Source organism: Gracilinanus agilis, chromosome 6 (genome assembly GCF_016433145.1).
Source record: "Gracilinanus agilis isolate LMUSP501 chromosome 6, AgileGrace, whole genome shotgun sequence".
Taxonomy (NCBI): domain Eukaryota; kingdom Metazoa; phylum Chordata; class Mammalia; order Didelphimorphia; family Didelphidae; genus Gracilinanus; species Gracilinanus agilis.
Genome location: NC_058135.1, coordinates 298,351,138 through 298,369,482, shown reverse-complemented (window position 1 = coordinate 298,369,482; position 18,345 = coordinate 298,351,138). Strand labels below are relative to the sequence as shown.

Below are 18,345 nucleotides of genomic sequence, written 5' to 3'. Positions count from 1 at the left end.
GGCACGGCAGCGGGCATGGCGGGGGCGCCCGCGCGCCGCGCCCCAGCCTGACGGCCGCCCGCCTCTCCACAGTTCTTCGTCATGCTGCTGACCGTGTTCCTGCTGGAGCTCGTCGTGGCCGTCCTCTTCTTCGTCTACACGGACCAGGTGAGCGGCCGGCCCGGCCCGGGACGAGGGGGAGGCCGGCTCGGGGAGGCTCTGCCGCCGGAGGTGCTCAGCGGTCCTCACCGGCGCCTCCGGAAGCCTCAGAAATGGCGGGCGCCCCCTGCAGTGCCTGCCAGACCTGTCGGTGGTTTGGCCCCCCTCCCCCCCCCGGGTGGTTCTGACCAGGCCGGGCGGGCGGGAGGGTCGCCATTAAGCGGATCATCTTCTCCATCACGGGGGACGACGGGCCATGCACAGGGAAGCGAGGCTCTATGGGACGAGGCTCGGCCCGTCCAGACGTCCCCCAGGCTTCCAGGAGCATCCGTCCCCTCCCCCCTGCCCAGAGACGGCTCCACGGCCTCCTCCCGCAGGTGGCGGCGCTTCAGCCATCTTCGGGCGTGGCACGGACACTGGGGTGGTTCACCATTTTCTCCTCCAGCTCCTCTGACAGATGGGGAAGTGGAGGCAAGTGGGGTTCTAAGCAACCTGCTCAGAGGCCCCCATCAGTAAATGTCTGAGGGCAAATCTGAACAGAGGAAGAGGAGGGCACCACCCACTGTACTGCCCAGCTTCTCCCCCATTTTACAGGTGAAAAAACTGAGGCCCAGAAGTGGGGGTGGGCCGTATGACTAAGCCTGTTCATAGGGTCACTGAATCTCAGCTGGGAGGAACAGCCAAAGCCAGTGAGCCTGGCTGGGCCTCCTCATCAGTGAGGACAGAGCAGCCAAGGAAAGGGCCTGCCAGGGCCTGGGGCGCCCCAGAGCCCGAGATGACCGTGGGCTGGGCAGAGCTGCGCTTGGTGTCATGCCTGAGCATCTCCCCCACCTGCCCCTCACCCCGTGCCAAGGGCTAATGAAGGTCAAAGCGAGGCCCTGCCTTCAGAGCTCCCGGGCTGGAAGAACAAGCAGTCAACAAGCTCCGGACAGGACGGGCCGAGCCTGTCACCTGCTCTTGTCGTTATTAATGAGTGCTGCAGTTAAGGGGGGGGGGCGGTCAGAAGAGGCTTCCTGTAGAAAGTGGGGTTAGGGAAGGAGGCCAGGAGGCAGAGAGGAGAGATGCCAAGGGAAATGCCCAAGGAGCAGCCAGGAGGCTGGGCCCTGGATCCCAAAGGATAGTGAGAGTGGGGGGCCGAGCAAGGGGGAGGAAAGCTGGGAAGGTAGGAAGCGCTGTTTAGGAAGACCTATGTTTGAGCCCCAGCTTTCTCGGAGGCTTGCTCTCCTCACCTGCAAAATGGGCTAATGAGGAGCTTTTGTAAGCCTTAGGGGAGCAGGGCTAGAGAGGTCGTAGCCCTAGCGCTAATGCCAGGTCTGGTGTCTGGAAGGGGCTCAAAGGCTGGGCCATCGAGAAGGAGCCCTGCCTTAAAGAGCGGCTGAAGTGACGGGGACACTTAAGCCACATACCCAGAAAAAGAGGACTCCAACCCAGGGATAAGCAAAGCCTCAAAGAAAAAGGCCAACTGGATGGAAGCCCACCAAGAAATCCAGGAAGAACAAAAGGAAGAGAGCTTTAAAAGGGCAGAGAACAAAAATTGAAAAACCAAAAGATAGCTGGGGAGGACAGATATGAAAAGAGGACGAACAGCTTGGAAAAAGAGATGCAAAAGCTCTCTAAGAAAACTTATTGATCATTAGAATTGGCCAGGAGTAAGCTAATGACTACATGAGACATCAAGAAGCAATAAAATAAGGGTGAAGGTCTGAAAAAATAAGTGTGAAATATCTTATAGGAAAAACAACTGACCTGGAAAACAGACAGAGGAGAGATAATTTAGGAATCATTGAACTACCTGAAAGCCATGACCAAAAAAAAGAGAGCGTGGGCACTGCATTTCAAGAAATTTTAACAGAAAATGGGGCAGATCTCTTAGAACCAGGGAGCAAAGTAAAAACGGAAAGAATCCACCACTCCTAGCTGTATGACCCTTGAGAAGTCACTTAGCCCCAGTTGCCTAGCCCCTTGCCACTCTTTGGTCTTAGAATCAATACAAAGACAAAAAATAAGGGTTTAAAAAGCCACTGGGGGGGGGCAGCTGGGTGGCTCAGTGGAGAGAGAGCCAGGCCAAGAGATGGAAGGTCCTGGGTTCAAATCTGGCCTTAGACACTTCCTAGCTGTGTGACACTGGGCAAGTCACTTGACCCCCATTGCCTAGCCCTGACCACTCTTCTGCCTTTGAACCAATACACAGTATTGATTCCAACATGGAAGGGAAGAGTTAAAAAAAAAGCCACTAGGCATCCCCCAAAAGAAACCTCCTGGGACAAGGAGAAAATCCTGCAGGAAGCCAGAAAGAAACAATTCCCATGTCCTGGAGCCCCAGGTAGGATCCCACAAGATTTGGCAGCTGCCACATGAAGAAGTGAAGAGCTTGGAAAGCGACACTGAAGGCAGTAGATGTGCACTTACAGCCAAGAATGTTCTGCCCACCAGACCCGAGTCCAACCTATGGGGAGAAAGAGAGGACTCCCAAGCACTCCTAATGGAAAGACCAGAGCAGAATAAAAAATCTGGCATTTGGAGGAAGCAGAAAAAGGTCCTCATTTTACAGATGCAGAAGATGATGTCACCGCATTCTTAGGGCCCAAGGACAGAGGCGCTCTCTCTAAAGAGAGTTTCTTGGTCTCAGGGGACCCCAGGTGTTTCTGGGCCTCACCCTCACTGGTGCCCACACCATCGTTTGCCTGCCTTGTGCCAATGCCCATGACAGGGTATGGAGCCTGGAGCAGAGGGACTCTAGAGCTGCCCTGGGGAAGGAGTCACCGCTTCTTGGTTTGGGTCCGGAGCTGGGCCGGGGATTGGGAGCCCCTTTTCTAAGTGTTGTCCCTGGGTAGCCAGAAGGGCTAAGCATGGGGGGCATAGCCTTCATCCCCCTCCGCTCTGGGGTAGCTTTTAGCACCAGGAAGGTTTTTCTACTCTGCAGCTACCAACAGCCACCTTTGTCCCCTTCTCAGCCCTCACTACCATGCTGGCTACCCCTCATTCTGGGACACAGGCAGAGAAGAGGCTGATCTTCTCTAGGCCCAGTTAGGATGGTGGGCTGGACCTTAGAGGCTGTTTTATCCACCCTTCTCCCCATTCTGCAGAGGAGCAAACTGAGGCTCAGAGAGAAGGGCCTTGCCCACGGTCACAAAGTCTAGAGCAGGGCCAGACTGAGCTCAGGGATTTCCCGTGTTTCTCTCCTTGCCTGATCCTCTTGGTCAGGGGAGTGAAGACCAGCTGCTAGGCCAGTCTTGTGGCCTGTACTGCCCTTGTCCTTCCCCTACAGCCCACTCCGCTCCCCTGGGCCCTCTGCTGTTAGGCATGGGCTGGGGAGCCACAAGGGAAGGCAGCAGCGGGCCTGAGCAGGGGGCATCCCCACAGCAGAGGCACCTGGTAGCAGCCTGCCCAAAGAGGCCCAGCCAGCCTGGGAGGGGATGGGAAGGGGATGCCAGCCTGCTCAGGGGCTACAGAAGAACCGGGGAGCTCTGCTGGCGCACATGGGCAGGCAGAGGCCCCGGTGCCCCCGCTGGGTGTGTCTGCCCCTAGCATGAGAGTCCTGGAGGCCTGGCCAGGGGCACCTCCCTCAGAGCAGAAACCAGTGTGTGCCACCAGGCCTCTGCCTCAGGGGACTAGTGTTCTGTCCCGCCCCAGAGGCTGCCCCATCGGACATGGGCACCCCCGGCCTGGCACCAGAGCCTCGGTCTCCCCTGCTCTCAGGCGTCTGGAGGTGCCAGTGGTCCCTGGCTCCCCTCACGGCCCTCTGTCACAGGCACAGGCGGGTTCCTTGGGGTGACGGATGCCCGTGGTTCTTGGGCATCTCGCTCCAGGGGCACGGAACCATTCTGTCCGGTGCCCCTTGGACAAAGTTCTGAGCTCTACTTGATCAAAGGGAAACAAGTGTTGGTGCCCATTGGCACAGAGCGCCCCGGCGAGGGGGGCGCCACCTGGCGTGCTGCAGAGGTCTTGGCCTTCGAGGCTGTCTGGGGGTGGGAGCATCCGGCCAAGGCTCGGCTCCTTCTCGGGTCCAACCTGGGGGCGGCGCCCCTCCCTCCCCGCTATGCCCAGAGCCTGCCGGCTCCCACGAAGTGGCTGTGTGCTTGGCCTCGGCCCCAATAGAGCTGGAAAGAGCCTGGGGGGGCCCTCCTGTGCCTCCGTATCCCCTGCCTCTCCTGGGCTGGCAGGACCTCCTGGGGACTCCCCTAACTGGGGCCTGCCTCAGTCTGGGCGTGATGTGGAGCTAGGTCTCCCCTCCCCCCTCCTTCCTTCCTCCCTTGCTCCCCCTCCCCCACCTGTCTAACGGGGGCGTCTCCCTGGGGATCCTGGGACGTCCCCTCGGGCTCCTCTGCAGATTGACACGTACGCCCAGCGCGACCTGAAGAAGGGGCTGCACTTGTACGGCACGGAGGGGAACATCGGCCTCACCAACGCCTGGAGCATCATTCAGACGGACGTAAGTGCCCCCCCCGGCCCCCCGCCGGCTCCCAATGGGGCTCCGGGCCCCTGAGTCTGCAGTGGCGGCTCCAACAAACTGGGGGGCAGCCTCCGAAGTCTCGCATTCCAATCCTGCCTGAGATACTCCCCCCTCGGACCCCCTGCTGCCATCCGTGCCTCCTCGGGGTGGGGGGCCTCGGGGCGCCCGTTTCTCTTCATGTTTTACCTTTTAGCTCATTTTATAAAGCTTTCGTGCCACTTGAGTGCTGGTTTGGGGGCAGAAGAGTGATCAGGGCCAGGCGGTGGGGGTGAAGTGACTTATCCAGGGTCACCCAGCTGGGAAGGCTGTGAGGTCAGATTGGGACCCAGGACCTCCCGGCTCTCTGTCCTGAGAGCCCCCCAGCTGCCCCCTCCCGCCGACTCTGCCGCAGTGCTTTTGTTGGGCTGTTCTGGGCTCTCCTCTGGGTCCTCTGTGGCCTGTGGCCTTGGGGGGGGCTGGGAGGGGGAGGCGCTGCCTGGACCGGAGGGCTGAGGGCCCCCCCTGCTCCCCCAGTTCCGGTGCTGCGGGGTCTCCAACTACACGGACTGGTTCGAGGTCTACAACGGCACGCGGGTGCCCGACTCCTGCTGCCTGGAGTTCAGCGACAGCTGCGGCCTCCACTCGCCCGGCACCTGGTGGAAGGCGGTGAGTCAGGGCGCCTCCGGGGCCCCCCACTTTGTGCCCACAAGCATTCAGGCTAAGGGCCGCAGGTCAATCCCGCAGACTCCCTGGAGGCAGAGGCCCGGGGGGGGGGAGGGTCCTGGGCGCTGGATCGGAAGAGTTTGGCCCGCGGGTGCAGGTGGTCAGGGCAGGACGTGGGCATCGAGGGGCTTCTGGGGGCTTCTGACGGGTCTCTGCTCTCCTCCCAGCCCTGCTATGAGACAGTGAAGATCTGGCTTCAGGAGAACCTCCTGGCCGTGGGCATCTTCGGGCTGTGCACGGCGCTGGTCCAGGTGGGTCGCTAAGGCAGCCCCCGGGCTCGGGGCCGGGCATTGCTGGCAGCGTGGCACGGGGGGGGGCCCAGGCCCTGATGACTGAGCACCCCCTCCCCCTCCCAGGCTCCTCCTGGGCCTCGGCACCCAGAGAGTGGGGGAAGGGGGTGTCAGGACTCATTTGGCTTCCCCCGCTCACGCCCAGCTTCTTCAGTGCCCAGGGCTCTCCCAGGAGAGGGTGGGGGCAGAGGAACCCCGACCCCAAGGCAGCCCGATAAGAGGTTCCCTGAGAGCAACCCTAAGCTGACATTATGGGGGGGAAACTGGATCCACGAAAGGGAGCAGAACTTGCCAGGGTCGTCCAGGGACATGCTCAGATTCTGTGGGGGCTCCCTCCTGGGTTCTTGGGTGCCACCGTTAGGAAGGAGATGGGGTGGGGCTCCCTGGAAGTCAATAGTCAACCATTTATTCGGGGCTCGTCCGGGCCACATACTGCCGAGCCCCCCAAAAAGAGGAAAGGTGCCCAGCACGGGGGGGGGCGGGGGGAGGCCAGCCTGGGGAGCCCTGAGGAAGCGAGCTCACCCCCACCCCCGTCCACCTCTTCTCTGTTTCCGTAGATCCTCGGCCTCACCTTCGCCATGACCATGTATTGCCAGGTGGCCAAAGCGGAGACCTACTGTGCGTAGAGCCAGCTGGCCACCCAACCCTGCTTCTCCCCCAAAGGACACGGGAACCTTCCCTTCATGTTCATTCACCCCACTTAGTTCCCCTTGTAAACGGCTTCCTCCTGGTGTGCCCCAGAGGCCCTCAAGCCCGAGAACAAAGAGGAGGGAGAAGGCTGAAGATGGGAGCCCCAGGGGGGCCCCTGGGAGGCCGTTGGAGCCGTGGCAGACCGACCCAAAGCTCCATTCTGTCATCTTGTCTGCTAGTTTGCCCCGGGAATGGCTTGGGGCCTGGTACAGCGGGCACCGGGGCTCAGCTTGTCCCTTCCTCTTGCTTGGCCAGGGGGTGGCAGCCCCCCAGCCTCCAGAGCCCAGCCTAGGAGGCATCTCCTTCCCTTCAAAACAATCTTGTCCAAGTTACGTGGGGCCAGGGGGCCCCATCTGCTCGGAGGAAGGTCGGCGTCCCTTCCCTGGCCGCCCATCATCACCTTGGGGGCAGCGGGAGTCTCCCGTGCACCGAGCCCCAGCGGGCTGCTGCGTGCCCCCAGAGCCCAGCCTAGGAGGCATCTCCTCTCCGAGGCCCAGTTGCATTATCTGGGACCATTGGGACAGGACGGGCAGCCCTGTCGGCCCAGAGGGAGGTCAGCGTCCCCTCGCCTGGCCGTCCATCGTCGCCTTGGGGGGCCTCCTGCTCCCCGGCCCAGCAGGCTGGCGCGCCCCGGCGGGAGCCGCTGGCTCTTCCTATTGAACATTCCAGGCCAGACTCCAGGCCGGAGGTGGCCCTCGAGGAGACTCCTCTCCCACTGCGGCCCCTGAAGCCACTTTTGTGTTTGCAGATTTGTCCTGACTCCAGTAAACTGTTGTGAGTGCCCAGCAGCCCTCTGGTCTGCCTGTCCGTCTGTCCTCCTGTCTGTCTGCTGGCCTACCAGGGCCAGGCGCGCACAGGACGGAGTCCCCGGTCGGGCTCCTAGTCTCCCTTCGGAGGGGCGACTTGGGAGAATAACAGTATCGCCTTCCTCCGGCCAAGCTCCGTCACACGTGGGCCAGGTCCGGCCCGGCCCGGGGCTCCCACTGGATCCCACGGGGCGCCCAGCCTCCCTCCTCTGAGCCGGGTGTAGGTCAGTGGACAGGAATGGTGCCGGCCCGGGGCCCAGAGGCTCCTCTGGCCAGAGCTGAGGAGGAGCAGGCAGTCAGGAGCCTGGAGGCTGGGCCTCTTCCCCGTCCCTCACCTTCCTTCCTCGGAAGCCCAGAAGCAGCGGCGGGCCGGGCGGGCCGGGGCCAGAGACAGCACCGAACTCGAAGCCCTCCTCGTAATCTGGGAAAACGGAGGTCAGCAGAGGGCAAGAGCAAGCGAGGGGCAGGGGCAGGATCCGGGGCCTGGATGGCCACGTGGCCTCCACGGGGTAGCCTTGGGCCCGGCTAGAAGGGCCAGGCGAGAGCCTCTCCATGAGCCCATCCACAGTCCCCGAACCTTCTTGCCCACTTGCCAGCTCCTGGTCCCCAACAAGCAGCCTCCTCTGCCAACCCGAGACCCCCAGGACTCTCCCAGGGACGGAAGCGGGCGTGAAAGAAACCGCGAGGCTACATGGTGACCCGGGGCTGGGTCCTGCCGGGCACCCTCACCCTCCTCCCGCAGGAAGGGGCTTTCCCTGGCCAGGACCAGGCAAGGAGGAGGGCCGTCCTGGGGCCCCAGCCCAGGGCAGGGACGGACACTGGCCTGAGCAAGGGAGGGAGGAGCTCTCTCTCCGGCCCAGGCTGGGCACGCACCCCTCGGGATAGGGGGTGGCTGGGAGCTGGTGGTGCAGGTTAGAACCAGTGGCTCCCAAGGATCCAGCTGGTTGTTGGCACGCCTGGCACTCTTCGAGTGGTCACTCTGGCAGCCGAGGGGGTGAGGTTAGCCCATTAAGAGTCCGGGCAGCTGGGTAGCTCAGTGGATGGAGAGTCAGGCCTAGAGACGGGAGGTCCTGGGTTCAAACCCGGCCTCAGACACTTCCCAGCCGTGTGACCCTGCGCAAGTCACTTGACCCCCATGGCCCACCCTCACCACTCTTCTGCCTTGGAGCCAATACACAGAAGTTAAAGGTTTAAAAAAAAAAAAAAGTCCACCCAACAAGAGCAGAGAGAAGCCCCTGTTGCCCCTTGGACCCAAACCCTGGAAATAAAGTGAGGTGCCCCCTGTCCCCCTCCCAGAAGGGAGCTTGTGGACACAAGTATGGCACCCCGGGATCTTTCCCCCCCCCAACACAGGCTTGCCCCCCCCGTATATCCTGCCAATCTTCTTTGCCGAAGTGCCCAAAGGGGCAGGACTTGGCTCCTTGGCTCCCTGGGCCTGCCCCCACCCCGTCCCTCAGCTTGGCCCCCAGGACTCCCCCCCCGGAGATGCCCCCCTTCAGGAGCCCCGGGGGTCCGCAGGGTCTGCCCAGGGGGACCAGGGCCACCCTGGCCTGGATTTTCCTGTTGCTCTCCCATGAGGTGTTCTGGGCTGGGCTCTTTAGGAAGATTTCGCTGTTGTGTCCCTCGTGTTGTTCCTAATCTCCTGCCCTCCTGCCTAGGCAGCCCTTTAGGAGACCCGCCAGGGCCCCTTGGCCGTCTCCCTTTAGTCTGCCCGAGAGGGTCCCCTGCCAACCACCTGGACCCCATCCTGAGGGCACCCATGTGGTGGGCATCGCCTAGTTGGAGCCCAAAGGGTACCTGGAGACGAGGGCATTGAGCCCCAGAAGATGGCAGGGGGCCACCCCAGCGAGCGGGGGCTGCCGGGCACGCCTGCCATCCCTCTCTGTGGTGACACTGCAGCAGAAAGAGGAGACTGGAATTCTCCCCCAGCTTGGAAGCCTGGTTTGGTGCAAGCAGAGACCCTCAGACTTCTCAGTCTTGTCTGGTGCCCTGAGATGCCAGCCATAGAGGGTGCCCAGGGCAGTGGAATGCGGACTCCTCCTTGGTCTAGCCCAGCCCACAGGCATCCTGGAAAGCACCAGGGAGATGGTGCCCACTTCCCATGCCAACTCTCATGGACAGTCTGTGAGAGCAGGCTGGCAGGTACCAGGGTAGGCTGTACCCTCAGGCCCTTCCCCTGTGGGAAAACCCACAGAGGAAGTGCCAAGCAGAAGCCGGAGCAGCGTTGGGGCAGGGGGCTCAGGGAGAGCTGGCCTCAGGTTCGTGGCTGGGGTGGGAACACGGGGAGCCCTGTCTGTCCCCCAGTGATCATCCCATGTGGGCCACTTGGCTCTGAGCTCTTCCTTTGGGGGTGCTGGGCATGGAGACGGGGCACCCCGCTCTGGTCTCAACCCCTCATGGGACTTCCAAGAATGCAAAGATGGGATTAATTCTCCCCTGCCCATTTTTAGATTTAACCACAAAAAGTGTACACACCCCACTTACACAAGTGGGGAGAGGTCTGACCCACGTGTGCAATAGTGGGTGATGAATCAGAATTAACTGACTGCCCCCTGGGCGGTCCTAAGCAAAGCTTTAACTGTAATTGGGCCACGTAAAGTGGGAGGAAGGCACAGGAAGTGATGAAGGGAAGGTCTTCATAAATTGCAAGAACTTCCTGTGAAAAGGGTCTTTTGTCCTTGAACTGGACCCTGGAGGACCTCCAGCTGAGGACCTTGGACTGCTCTATATTTCTCCTTAGAACTACCACGCAGGTGAGTGAAAGGGCTGACTCCCTTCCTTGGCTGCCTCCAGAGGGGCCTCTGGCCTGGGAGGAGGCCTCGTGGCTGAAATCCTCCGGCTGGGGCTCCTGGAGCCCTGCCGAGTAGGCCAGGCCTTGAGCGCACAGCCTGGCTCGTTAAGCTGGTTCTCTTACTCTGCCCTCTTCTCATTTCTCTACTTTCACTCTTTCCCTATTTCATAAACAAATTGCTAAAGAAATCATTTGGAATTAATGAATTAAATTCCTGGCAGCTACCTATTGAATATTCAGGCCAACCATAAGGAACAGGGGGGCGGGGGAAGACCCTGGCCATTGGGTCGTGGGCCCAGCCAGAAGGCCAGAGGCCGGGCTCTAGGCCTGAGGCTGGCTCCAGCTGGCTGGGGGACCCTCGGTTTCTCCAGGCCTCCCCGGGGGGGGCGGTGTATGAGGGCAGCCCGTGGAATCAGTCTCGGGGTGAGGAGGGCAGGAATCTCTTCTGCTCACGCCACCCCTGCCCTTCCAGCTGGCACGGGCGGCTCTCCGGGCCCAGGGCTGCCCCTTGTACGATCCTCAGGCCGCTGGCTCTTGGGGCCAAGAAAGGGAAAGGGGGGACGGCCCAGCTGGGAGCCAGGAGGGAGGCCACGCAGCCGCCTCGGAGTTCCCAGAGGGCACGTGCCTGCCCTTGGCTTTGAAGGAGGCGGGTGGCCGTGGGGCAGTGCTGCCTCACGTGGTGCTGAGCCCTTCTAGGGACCCCCCAAGGAGCCCCCCAGGCTGCCGGCCATGATCCCTCCTCAGATGAGGAAGGCAGCCTCCTCCTCAGTTCCCCAGGAGCATCCCGGAAGAGAAGTCACAGCAGCTGGCGGCCGCCTCCGCTTCCCTTAATGGGCTCTGCAGGAAGACGGAGGGGGGCCGGGGGGGCCTGTGACCCCGTGACCTCGGCTCAGGGGCTCCCTGTGGGGTGGGAGCCCCTGGAGAACAGGGCGAGCCTCCCCGTCCACCTCGCGGCCCTTCCCGCTTTCACCCCCTCCTGTGGACACTCTCCAGACCATCAAGGAGCTTCCTAAAGTGGGCCCCAAGCCGAGGGCGGCCCTCCAGGAGACGCGGCCAGGACGGGGACACGAGGGCTGCCTGGCCGCCCCCCCAAAGGTGGCCTTCCCGACACCCAGACGCAGCTTGTCTTCAGGGGAGTCGCCTGTGTGGGAGGAAGCCAGGGCAGGGGAGGGCGCTGCCAGGAGGGCCAAGAAGGCAAAGGTTGGGGAGACGGGGCCAGAGGGACCCTGCAGCCAGGAGGGGGCCAACAGACGTCCCAGACACTCTGGGACCTCTGGAGCGAATGGATGGCTGCGCCCAGGTCACTGACGGGCAGTGTCCATCCTGGGCCAGAGGGCAGACGTGGGGGGAAGGACTGTGGGACTGCAGGGACCAGGGGGCAGGGCAGATGCCCCCGGAGAGGCGCTCTGAGCCCAGGGTCTGCAGCGCCCAGGCCAGGGATGCTGGAGGACGGCGGAGAGAGGCCTCCCGTCCCCGTTGCCAGGGGGCCCGGGCCCACGTTTTGTCCGGAATCTTGGCCCCTCCTCCGGGCAGCCACTGGGCTCCTGCTTTTAGCTCTGTGGCGTTCAGGGCTGGTGCCAAGCCCTCGGGCCACCCGTCTGTCACAGCCGCAGAAAGCATCTTCTCGGGGGGACACGGGCAGCTGCTCTGTTCCGTCCCCCTCCCGTCCCCAGGCAGAAACGCTGCCCGGGAGGGCCGAGGGGATGCGGCAGCCAGCCTGGGCCCGTGCCCACCCGAGAGCCGTCTCCGTCCGGCAGCTCTGCGGCTTCTGGCCTGGCCCCCCGGGCCCCACCTGTACCAACTCCCGGGCAGAGCAGCGGGCACGCTCACGCACAGCCAGACAGGGTGGCCCAGCTGGCAGGGGCCTCAGACGTCCTCCGGCCCCACCAGGGCCCCCCACCGTCCCACAAAGACCCTCAAGGGCTCCCCCAGGGCCTGGGATTGCCCTCTGGGCACCCCACGTGTGGGAGCTGCTGCCCAATCCCAGCCTGCGCCACGGCGGGGGAGGCCCGAGCTCAGGAGCACGAAGGACCTGGCGGGGGGAGCCCGCTGGCGGGCAGCAGAGAAGCCAGGAAGCATCCTTCCTGTGTCGGGCATGGGGCAGGGGAAAGGAGGCACAACCTGTGCCCAGGCCCGAAGCAGGACGCCGGGGCTCCCAGGGCGAGAACCGGCCGCGAAGGCCGCTGGATAGCCGAGAGATGCCAGGAGCAGGCTGGCACGGGAAATCGAGAGGGCTTTAATGAGCGGCGGGCGAGGGCCCGCTCGGTCCACCTGTCACTGCGCTGAGCTCCTCCGGGTGGTCCGGGGCAGGCGCCGAGCCGTGCCCGTGTGTGGGAGGGCGCAGCCTCGTGGGCCCCGGCGTCCCCCCGAGGCTCTTCCCCGCTTTCCCCGGGGCCGGGCCCAGAAGAGCCCCCCGCTTCGGGCAGGCTCCTCCCGCTCTCCCTCTGCGCCCCGCGCGGCCCCCAGGCAGACACCAGGGCGAGCTCCGCACAGGAAAGAACCACCGACGTGTATTCCAGAGACTCTCCCGGCACCCCGAGGCGTACAAAAGTCCGATTCTTCAAAAAGAGGCTCAGTTTGTGGAGGGCGAAGGCGGGCGCGCGGCCGCCCGCACTCAGAGCAGGTCGTAGAAGTAGTCCAGGCCTTGTCCCAGCTCCCAGATGGCGATGCCGGTGCCCAGCTCCTTGGCGAGGTCCAGCCGCAGCTGAATGGACTAAGGGGCAGGGAGCAGGCCCGGTCAGTGGGGGCGCCCCTCCTCCCGGATGGCACGCTCAGCCCACCCGGCGGCCTTCCTGCCCAATGCCGGGAGCCCAGGCCGCTGCGGGTGGGAGCTTCTGGCGGGCCTGCTGCCGTCTGGGGCTCCGCGGGGAGGCACGGCGGAGGCTCCCTCTTGTTTCAGCCTCCTCTCCCTCGCCCTGAACGGAGGGGGGGAGGGCCCGCTGGCCCTGGGAGACGTCTCCCCCAAATCTGCGAGCCTCGGGGTCACCAGGGGCCCCGCCAGCAGCCCCCAGGCCTCCTCCCTAGTGGCATAGCCAGCCACAGTCCCCGCAGGGCTGAAGGGGGGCCAAGGACGGCTCTCGAAAGCTGCCCCCTCTGCCGGGGTTCCGGGGCGAGCCCCGACCCTCCCCAGCCCCCCGAGATGCACAAACCAACCTACCTTGAGGGTCGGGAAGAAGATGAAATGCTTTTTGCTTTTGCTTCTGAAAGACACAATGTGGGAGGAGGGGGGTGAGCTGGGCTGAGACGTCCCAACCTCCCCTTTGAGGCTCAGCGCTGGGGCGCCCGGCCAGGAGCCAGAGGCAGGACCTGAATCCGGAGCGAGCCTCCTGGCTCCCCATCCTCCACGCGGACCCCCCACGATTCCCTCTTCCTTCAGGCCCGGCGGGGCGCCACACCGGGGAAGCCCCCTCTGCTCGGCCACCCGAGCCGTGGAAGAAGAGGCCTGGGGGCTGGGGGGCGGCCAGCAGCCTGCACCTCTCCAGAACGGACCCCGGCTGGGCAGGGAGGGGGCGACGGTGCGGCTCCCCTGTGGCGGCTCTCAGGCCAGGCCTGCCTCGGGCATCCAGGGGGCACCGACCCCTCTGGTTAGCCGATCATGCATGCTTCAGCCGTGCCGGGCATCCCATCTGCAGGGACGGACATAGCTCTAAGCCCCCAGTTTGAGGAAGGCCCTGGGGGGGGAGCAGGACATTCCTCCTGGAGAAGAGACAACTTGGGTGGGGGTCCAAGAGCATCTTTAAGGGCAAAGACTCGTCCAGGGAAGGGCTGAGCCTCCTCCTTGGCCGCAGGGTAGAGGTGGGGGTGGCAGGGGGCATGGGCAGGCGGAGGGGTTGCCCTGGGCTGGGGGTAAAAGGGGGGCCTGCTTTTCAGGTGTCGGCAGCCTCCAGCCCGCCTCCCTCCCTCCTCGGCCCTCGCCAGGCCAGGGCTGGCCCAGGACTCGCCTCTTGTACTCGAAGTAGTGCTCGGCGGCCTCGGGGTGCCACACCATCCTGGGCTTGTGGTCTTTGAGGACTCGGATGTACCTGAGGAAACGACAAACCCCGCCGGGCCGTCAGAGCCGGGGAGTGCGAGGGGCAGCCGTCCGGGGCACGGGCCCACCCGACGTGCTTCCCCCTCGGCCCTGCACCCCAAAACAGGCCGGGGCAGCGGGACACCCACAGTGGGGCTGTCCTGAGGCAGGCGGGCAGGCAGGGGAAGGCGCCCGCCCCGGGGTCTCGGCACCCAGGAACGTTCCGGGGCTCAGGGACCTTGGGGGGCCCCTTTCTACCCGCAGAGGCCCCCCGGGGGGCGAGCCTCAGGCCTGCGTCGCTTCAGTCTGCCGCCCGGCTGGGGAGAAGGGAGAGGCCAGAGGCTCTGCCCGACTCCCCTGCGCCGGGCCCCTCGGGGCAAAGAGAAGCGAGCGCCCGAGCCGCGGAGCCCGAGTGCCCAGCCAGAGACGCCCGGGCCTGGGGGACGAGAGAACCCGGGGCGGGAGGTGTCCGAAGCCCCGTGGGGGGCCCGACCCCAGCGGGAGAAGGGAAGGCAGGCTTGCCTCGGCTGGGCCCGGAACGCCGGCCACTTTGAGAAGGAAGTACGTCAGGCGTTTGGCAGAGGAGCCGGGGGGGCCCTCAGCTTCCGGGACCTTCCGAGGAGTCCCACAGGGGCACCCCAACAGGGAACCCCCCATGGACCGCCAGTAAACGTGGCGGCCCGAGATGGCGGGGGAAGCCGAGCTGCCGGCGTTAATGTTGGGGGCCGCCCGGGGGGACCCCGAATTCCAGGCTGCTGTCTGCTTCCCTGCAGCACCCAAAGCCTGTTCCACAGACGACGCAGACGGGCGGGTGGGGCGGGGGGGTGCCAGGACGGCCCCCCCGCCATTCTCCTTCCTCCCTGCGAGTGACTGGGGGGTGGGGGGGAGCCCCGGGGCTGCCTGTGGAGGGGCTCTGAATGGGGTCTTCACTGGGCTGCCCCCCACCTAGGAAAGGCTTCAGCAAGAGGCGGGGGAAGAAGCTGCGTCCGTGGCGGAGCCCGGCCTGGCGCCCCTCCTGGCCCCCCACCACGCAGCCCTCGCGGCTCCTGGAGCGAATCTTCCCCCTGCTCACTCCCAGTCAGTCACGAGTGGGCAAAGGCGCCACCCGTCTTCCTCGCAGGTGGCACAGAGGGCCTGTGCGGGGCCCCCCAAACCCCAGAAGCCTCGGCCGCCCCCGGCTCCCGCGGGCCCCTGGGCACGGCGCCCCTTGTCCGCAGCGGAGGACGCCGAGGCCGAAGCAGTCCCTGCCTGAGGTTGGGCTCAGCCGGCCTCTGGGCTATGTCCCAGCTCGGAGGCTCTTTGGGTCCATCTTGGCGGGTGCCAGGGTGGCTCGTGCCAGCCCTGCCTCTGCCCGGCGCACGCAGCTCATCGCACCTCCTCTCTCCGGGCTGGGCCGGCTGGACGCTTCTCGCAGGCTCTCCCTCCCGGCCGGACCCCTGAAGGGCCCCCAGATTACGCAGCGGCCGAGCTCGGGCCCAGGCGTGCCACAGAGAGGCCCCAAGAAGCGGGGCAAAGGGGAGGCAGCGGGAGGCGGAGGACCCGCTCTCCTCCGCCTGGGAGCCCTCCAGAGAAACCCCCAGCCAGCCCCGAGGACAGGCCGGTGGCCACTGGGACGGCGGCTCTCTGCGGCGTCCTCTGGGGTTCTCGTCTTCCCAGACCCCCCGAACCCCCTGGTCCAGGCTCAGTGAGCAGGGCCGGGGCCCCCAGGGGCCCGAGTTCTCCACTGCCTTCCTCAGGTCCGGCCTTGGCAGGCTCTGCCCGGGCACAAGCCGGGGATGGCTTCCTGCCCGACTGTCTAAAAGCCCCGCAGCGGCTTAAGGGGGCCTAATGGTTGGCTCCGGCTGGTCCTGCTTCTGCCGTCGCCGGGAGCAGAGGGGGGGGCCGGGCAGGAACGAGGCTCCGAGGCTGGCCGGGGCGGGTGGGCCAACCTCCCTTTGAATGGGCGGCCGCCGGGCCTGCCGGGGAGCTCACCCCCTCCCTCTTACCTGGAGCCTCTGCGCCTTCAGCTCCTGGAGCTGCCCCGGGACTCGAGAAGGGCAAGCCTGGCGCTCCGGCCTCCTCCCCATCGGCCACGGCACCCGAGCCAGACCCGGGAGGGAGAGGAAGGAGCTGCCCGGCTCCCGGCTCTCTCCCCGCTAGATCGTGGGCTCTGGGGAGCAAGAAGCGTGTGGAGGCCGGCCCACGTCTCGCGGCTTTCCCAGTGCCCTGACAGACCAGGAGGGCCAAAACGAGTGCGGCCGAGGCTCCCCGCGGCGCCACAGACATCAGGGTCCCGGCACAGGCCGGGGGAAGTGAAAAAGATCTGGGGTCTTCAGTGGCCCCCAAGCCCGATGGGAGTCGCTGCTAGGGGAGCTCACGAAGAGATCGTGGCCGGGGCCGTGTGAAGGAAGTCCTGGCTGGACGCGCTGGCATCGCAGGGCCCTGCAGGGCTCCCAGCAAGTAGGGACGGCCTCGGGAGGGCTCTTCCCCAGGCTGGGCTGAGGAGGGGATGGATCACAGAGGAGGAGAGGCCGGTGCCCTCTGGCCTGAGGCCCCCTTGGCACAGTGCCTGGCTGGCACGCATGTAGAGGGCCGTGCCGGGAGGCTGGGACAAAAGGAAGTTACGGAGTCCACAGAGGGTCTCTTGAAAGCCCGGCCTGTGAAAGCCAGAAGGCGCAGGGATGGCACCTCTGCTGGCGCTCACCCCCGAACTCGGCGAACCAGCTGCTTAAGTCCCCCCGGAATGATGCCATCGCCGCAGGTGCCCACGGACCTCTGGCTGAGCTTCCGGTGCCATTGGGGCAGAAGCCTGCTGGGTGCTCCAGAGCCGGGGTGGCCCTGAGTCCTGAGCAAAGCCAGGCGGCCGGAGCCCTCTGAGAGGAGGGACTGCCACGGCTCGGGCTGGGCTAGAGGAGGCATATCTCAGGGGAGGGGAGGAGGCAGCCTGGACAGTTCTGGGGGGTGGTGGGGGCCCGTCCCCCCTCCCCAAGGGAGTCTGAGCCCTGGCAGGGCCCTGGTGCCAGGGAAGAGAGCCCAGACAGGAGCCTTCGCCAGTCCCCCCAGGGGCCCTGGGCCCTTTTCAGCCTCGCCTCCCCCCCTCCTCCTTGGGGGGCTCAGTGGCTCTCACAGGCTCGACCACCACCTCTGTGCCCATGATCCAGCCTAAAGGGCATCTCGAACCCGACACGTGGCCCGGTCCTGACCCCCAAGGCCTCTCCTCCGCACTCCCCTTCTCCCGAGCTCTCCACTGTCCAGCCAGCTGCCCTGGCTCAAACCTCTGGGCCTTCGTGCCCCTGGCAGAGAAGCATGCCGCTCTTCCCTAATGCCCCCAGTGGCTCCTTGCCCTCCCCCAGCGGACAAGTCACGTCCCCGAGATGCAGGTGTGGCCATGGCGCTCCCTCCCTGGATGCTTCAGGGGCCCCGCCGCCTCCCCCCGGCCTGGAGGGCCACCACGCTTGGGACTTTGGCCTCTGGTCCGCCCTTTAATCCTCCGAAGGACAAAAGTTCTGGCGTGCCGCGATCTTCATGGGCAGCCGCAACGTCCACTCGTGCCACCCGATGAAGTGGACTCTGGGGAAGCCGCGTTCTCGTTGATGCAAGAGGACCTGATTCCAGAACATGTCAGAAGAGGAGGAGTCTGGGCTGGCCCCCCGTTTGTGCCCGGAGCTCCCCGAGGGCCTGGGGGTGCAGAGGGCAAGGACACCTCTGGGGAGGGCAGCCAGTGCGGCTTTCCTGACTTAAGGCCAAGAGAAGCGAGGACAGAGGTTGGAGTTTCCTGAGTAGGGGGGGAAACTGAGGCAGGCAGACCCCCCCAGACATGAGGGGGTGAGGGTGGGGGCACCTTGACTGCTACTTAGGGAAGCCTGCTGGGTCTGAGCTGGGGGAAGGCCTGTCCAGACTCCACTGCTCTAGAGCCTGCCCCCCGCCAGCCCCCCAACAGAGCCCAGCTTGACCCTGCATGTGAAGGTTTTCTAAGCACCAGGGGTGGGGACAGGCATTTCCCAAGGGAAAAGAATTCCTGCCAGGAGATTCCTGGGGGGACTCTCAGGGTGGGCGCCGCTTCCCAGACCCCTTAGCTTCCAGGGGCTGCACGTCCCATCCTTTCCCCAAGGCAAGGACGTGGCTCACAGACTGTGCTTGCGCCACTCCCCTCTTTCGGAGCCTGAGTGCCCGGGAGCTCGCCAATAGGCTGAGGCCGGAGCAGACCCTCGGGGGAGGAGTGCCAGCCTTGGAGCTCTCATCTGGCTGGCTTAAACAAAGTGTCTCCACCTCAGTTTCTTTATTTGTAAAATGGGGAAACTATTAGCCACTCCCTTTTGCCCTCCCCAGGTGGATATGAGGGTAAAATGGGATTGATGTTCGCCGTCCTCTGCAGTCCTTAAAGCAGTTTAGAAATGCCCCAGGCCCGGCTAGGCCAAGCCTCCTCAGCCCCTGGACAATCAGGGGCACTTGGGACGCAGGGTGGACGCGCCAGGATGGGGCCTGAG

The 18,345-nt window shown here is 64.7% G+C and overlaps 2 protein-coding genes across 3 annotated transcripts in view; one reads left to right on the top strand and one right to left on the bottom strand.

The window, feature by feature from the left end:
• Positions 1-66: 66 nt before the first annotated feature.
• On the top strand, positions 67-7,061 carry TSPAN4 (tetraspanin 4). The gene is made up of 5 exons (XM_044680721.1): positions 67-147; positions 4,469-4,570; positions 5,105-5,236; positions 5,461-5,544; positions 6,141-7,061. Exons 1-5 carry the CDS (start codon positions 82-84, stop codon positions 6,207-6,209), a joined length of 453 nt encoding a protein of 150 aa, XP_044536656.1. The 5' UTR covers positions 67-81; the 3' UTR covers positions 6,210-7,061.
• A 5,029-nt stretch (positions 7,062-12,090) lies between these two features.
• The window catches only part of CHID1 (chitinase domain containing 1), a 46,845-nt gene continuing 40,590 nt past the window's right edge, over positions 12,091-18,345 (bottom strand). For both annotated transcript variants that reach the window (XM_044682318.1, XM_044682319.1), the window contains 3 exons: positions 13,812-13,892; positions 13,028-13,070; positions 12,091-12,583 (listed from right to left, as the gene is read on the bottom strand). In XM_044682318.1, coding sequence (XP_044538253.1) covers positions 12,485-12,583; positions 13,028-13,070; positions 13,812-13,892 — 223 coding nt within the window. In that variant the 3' untranslated portion in view covers positions 12,091-12,484. The remainder of the gene's footprint in view (positions 12,584-13,027; positions 13,071-13,811; positions 13,893-18,345) is intronic.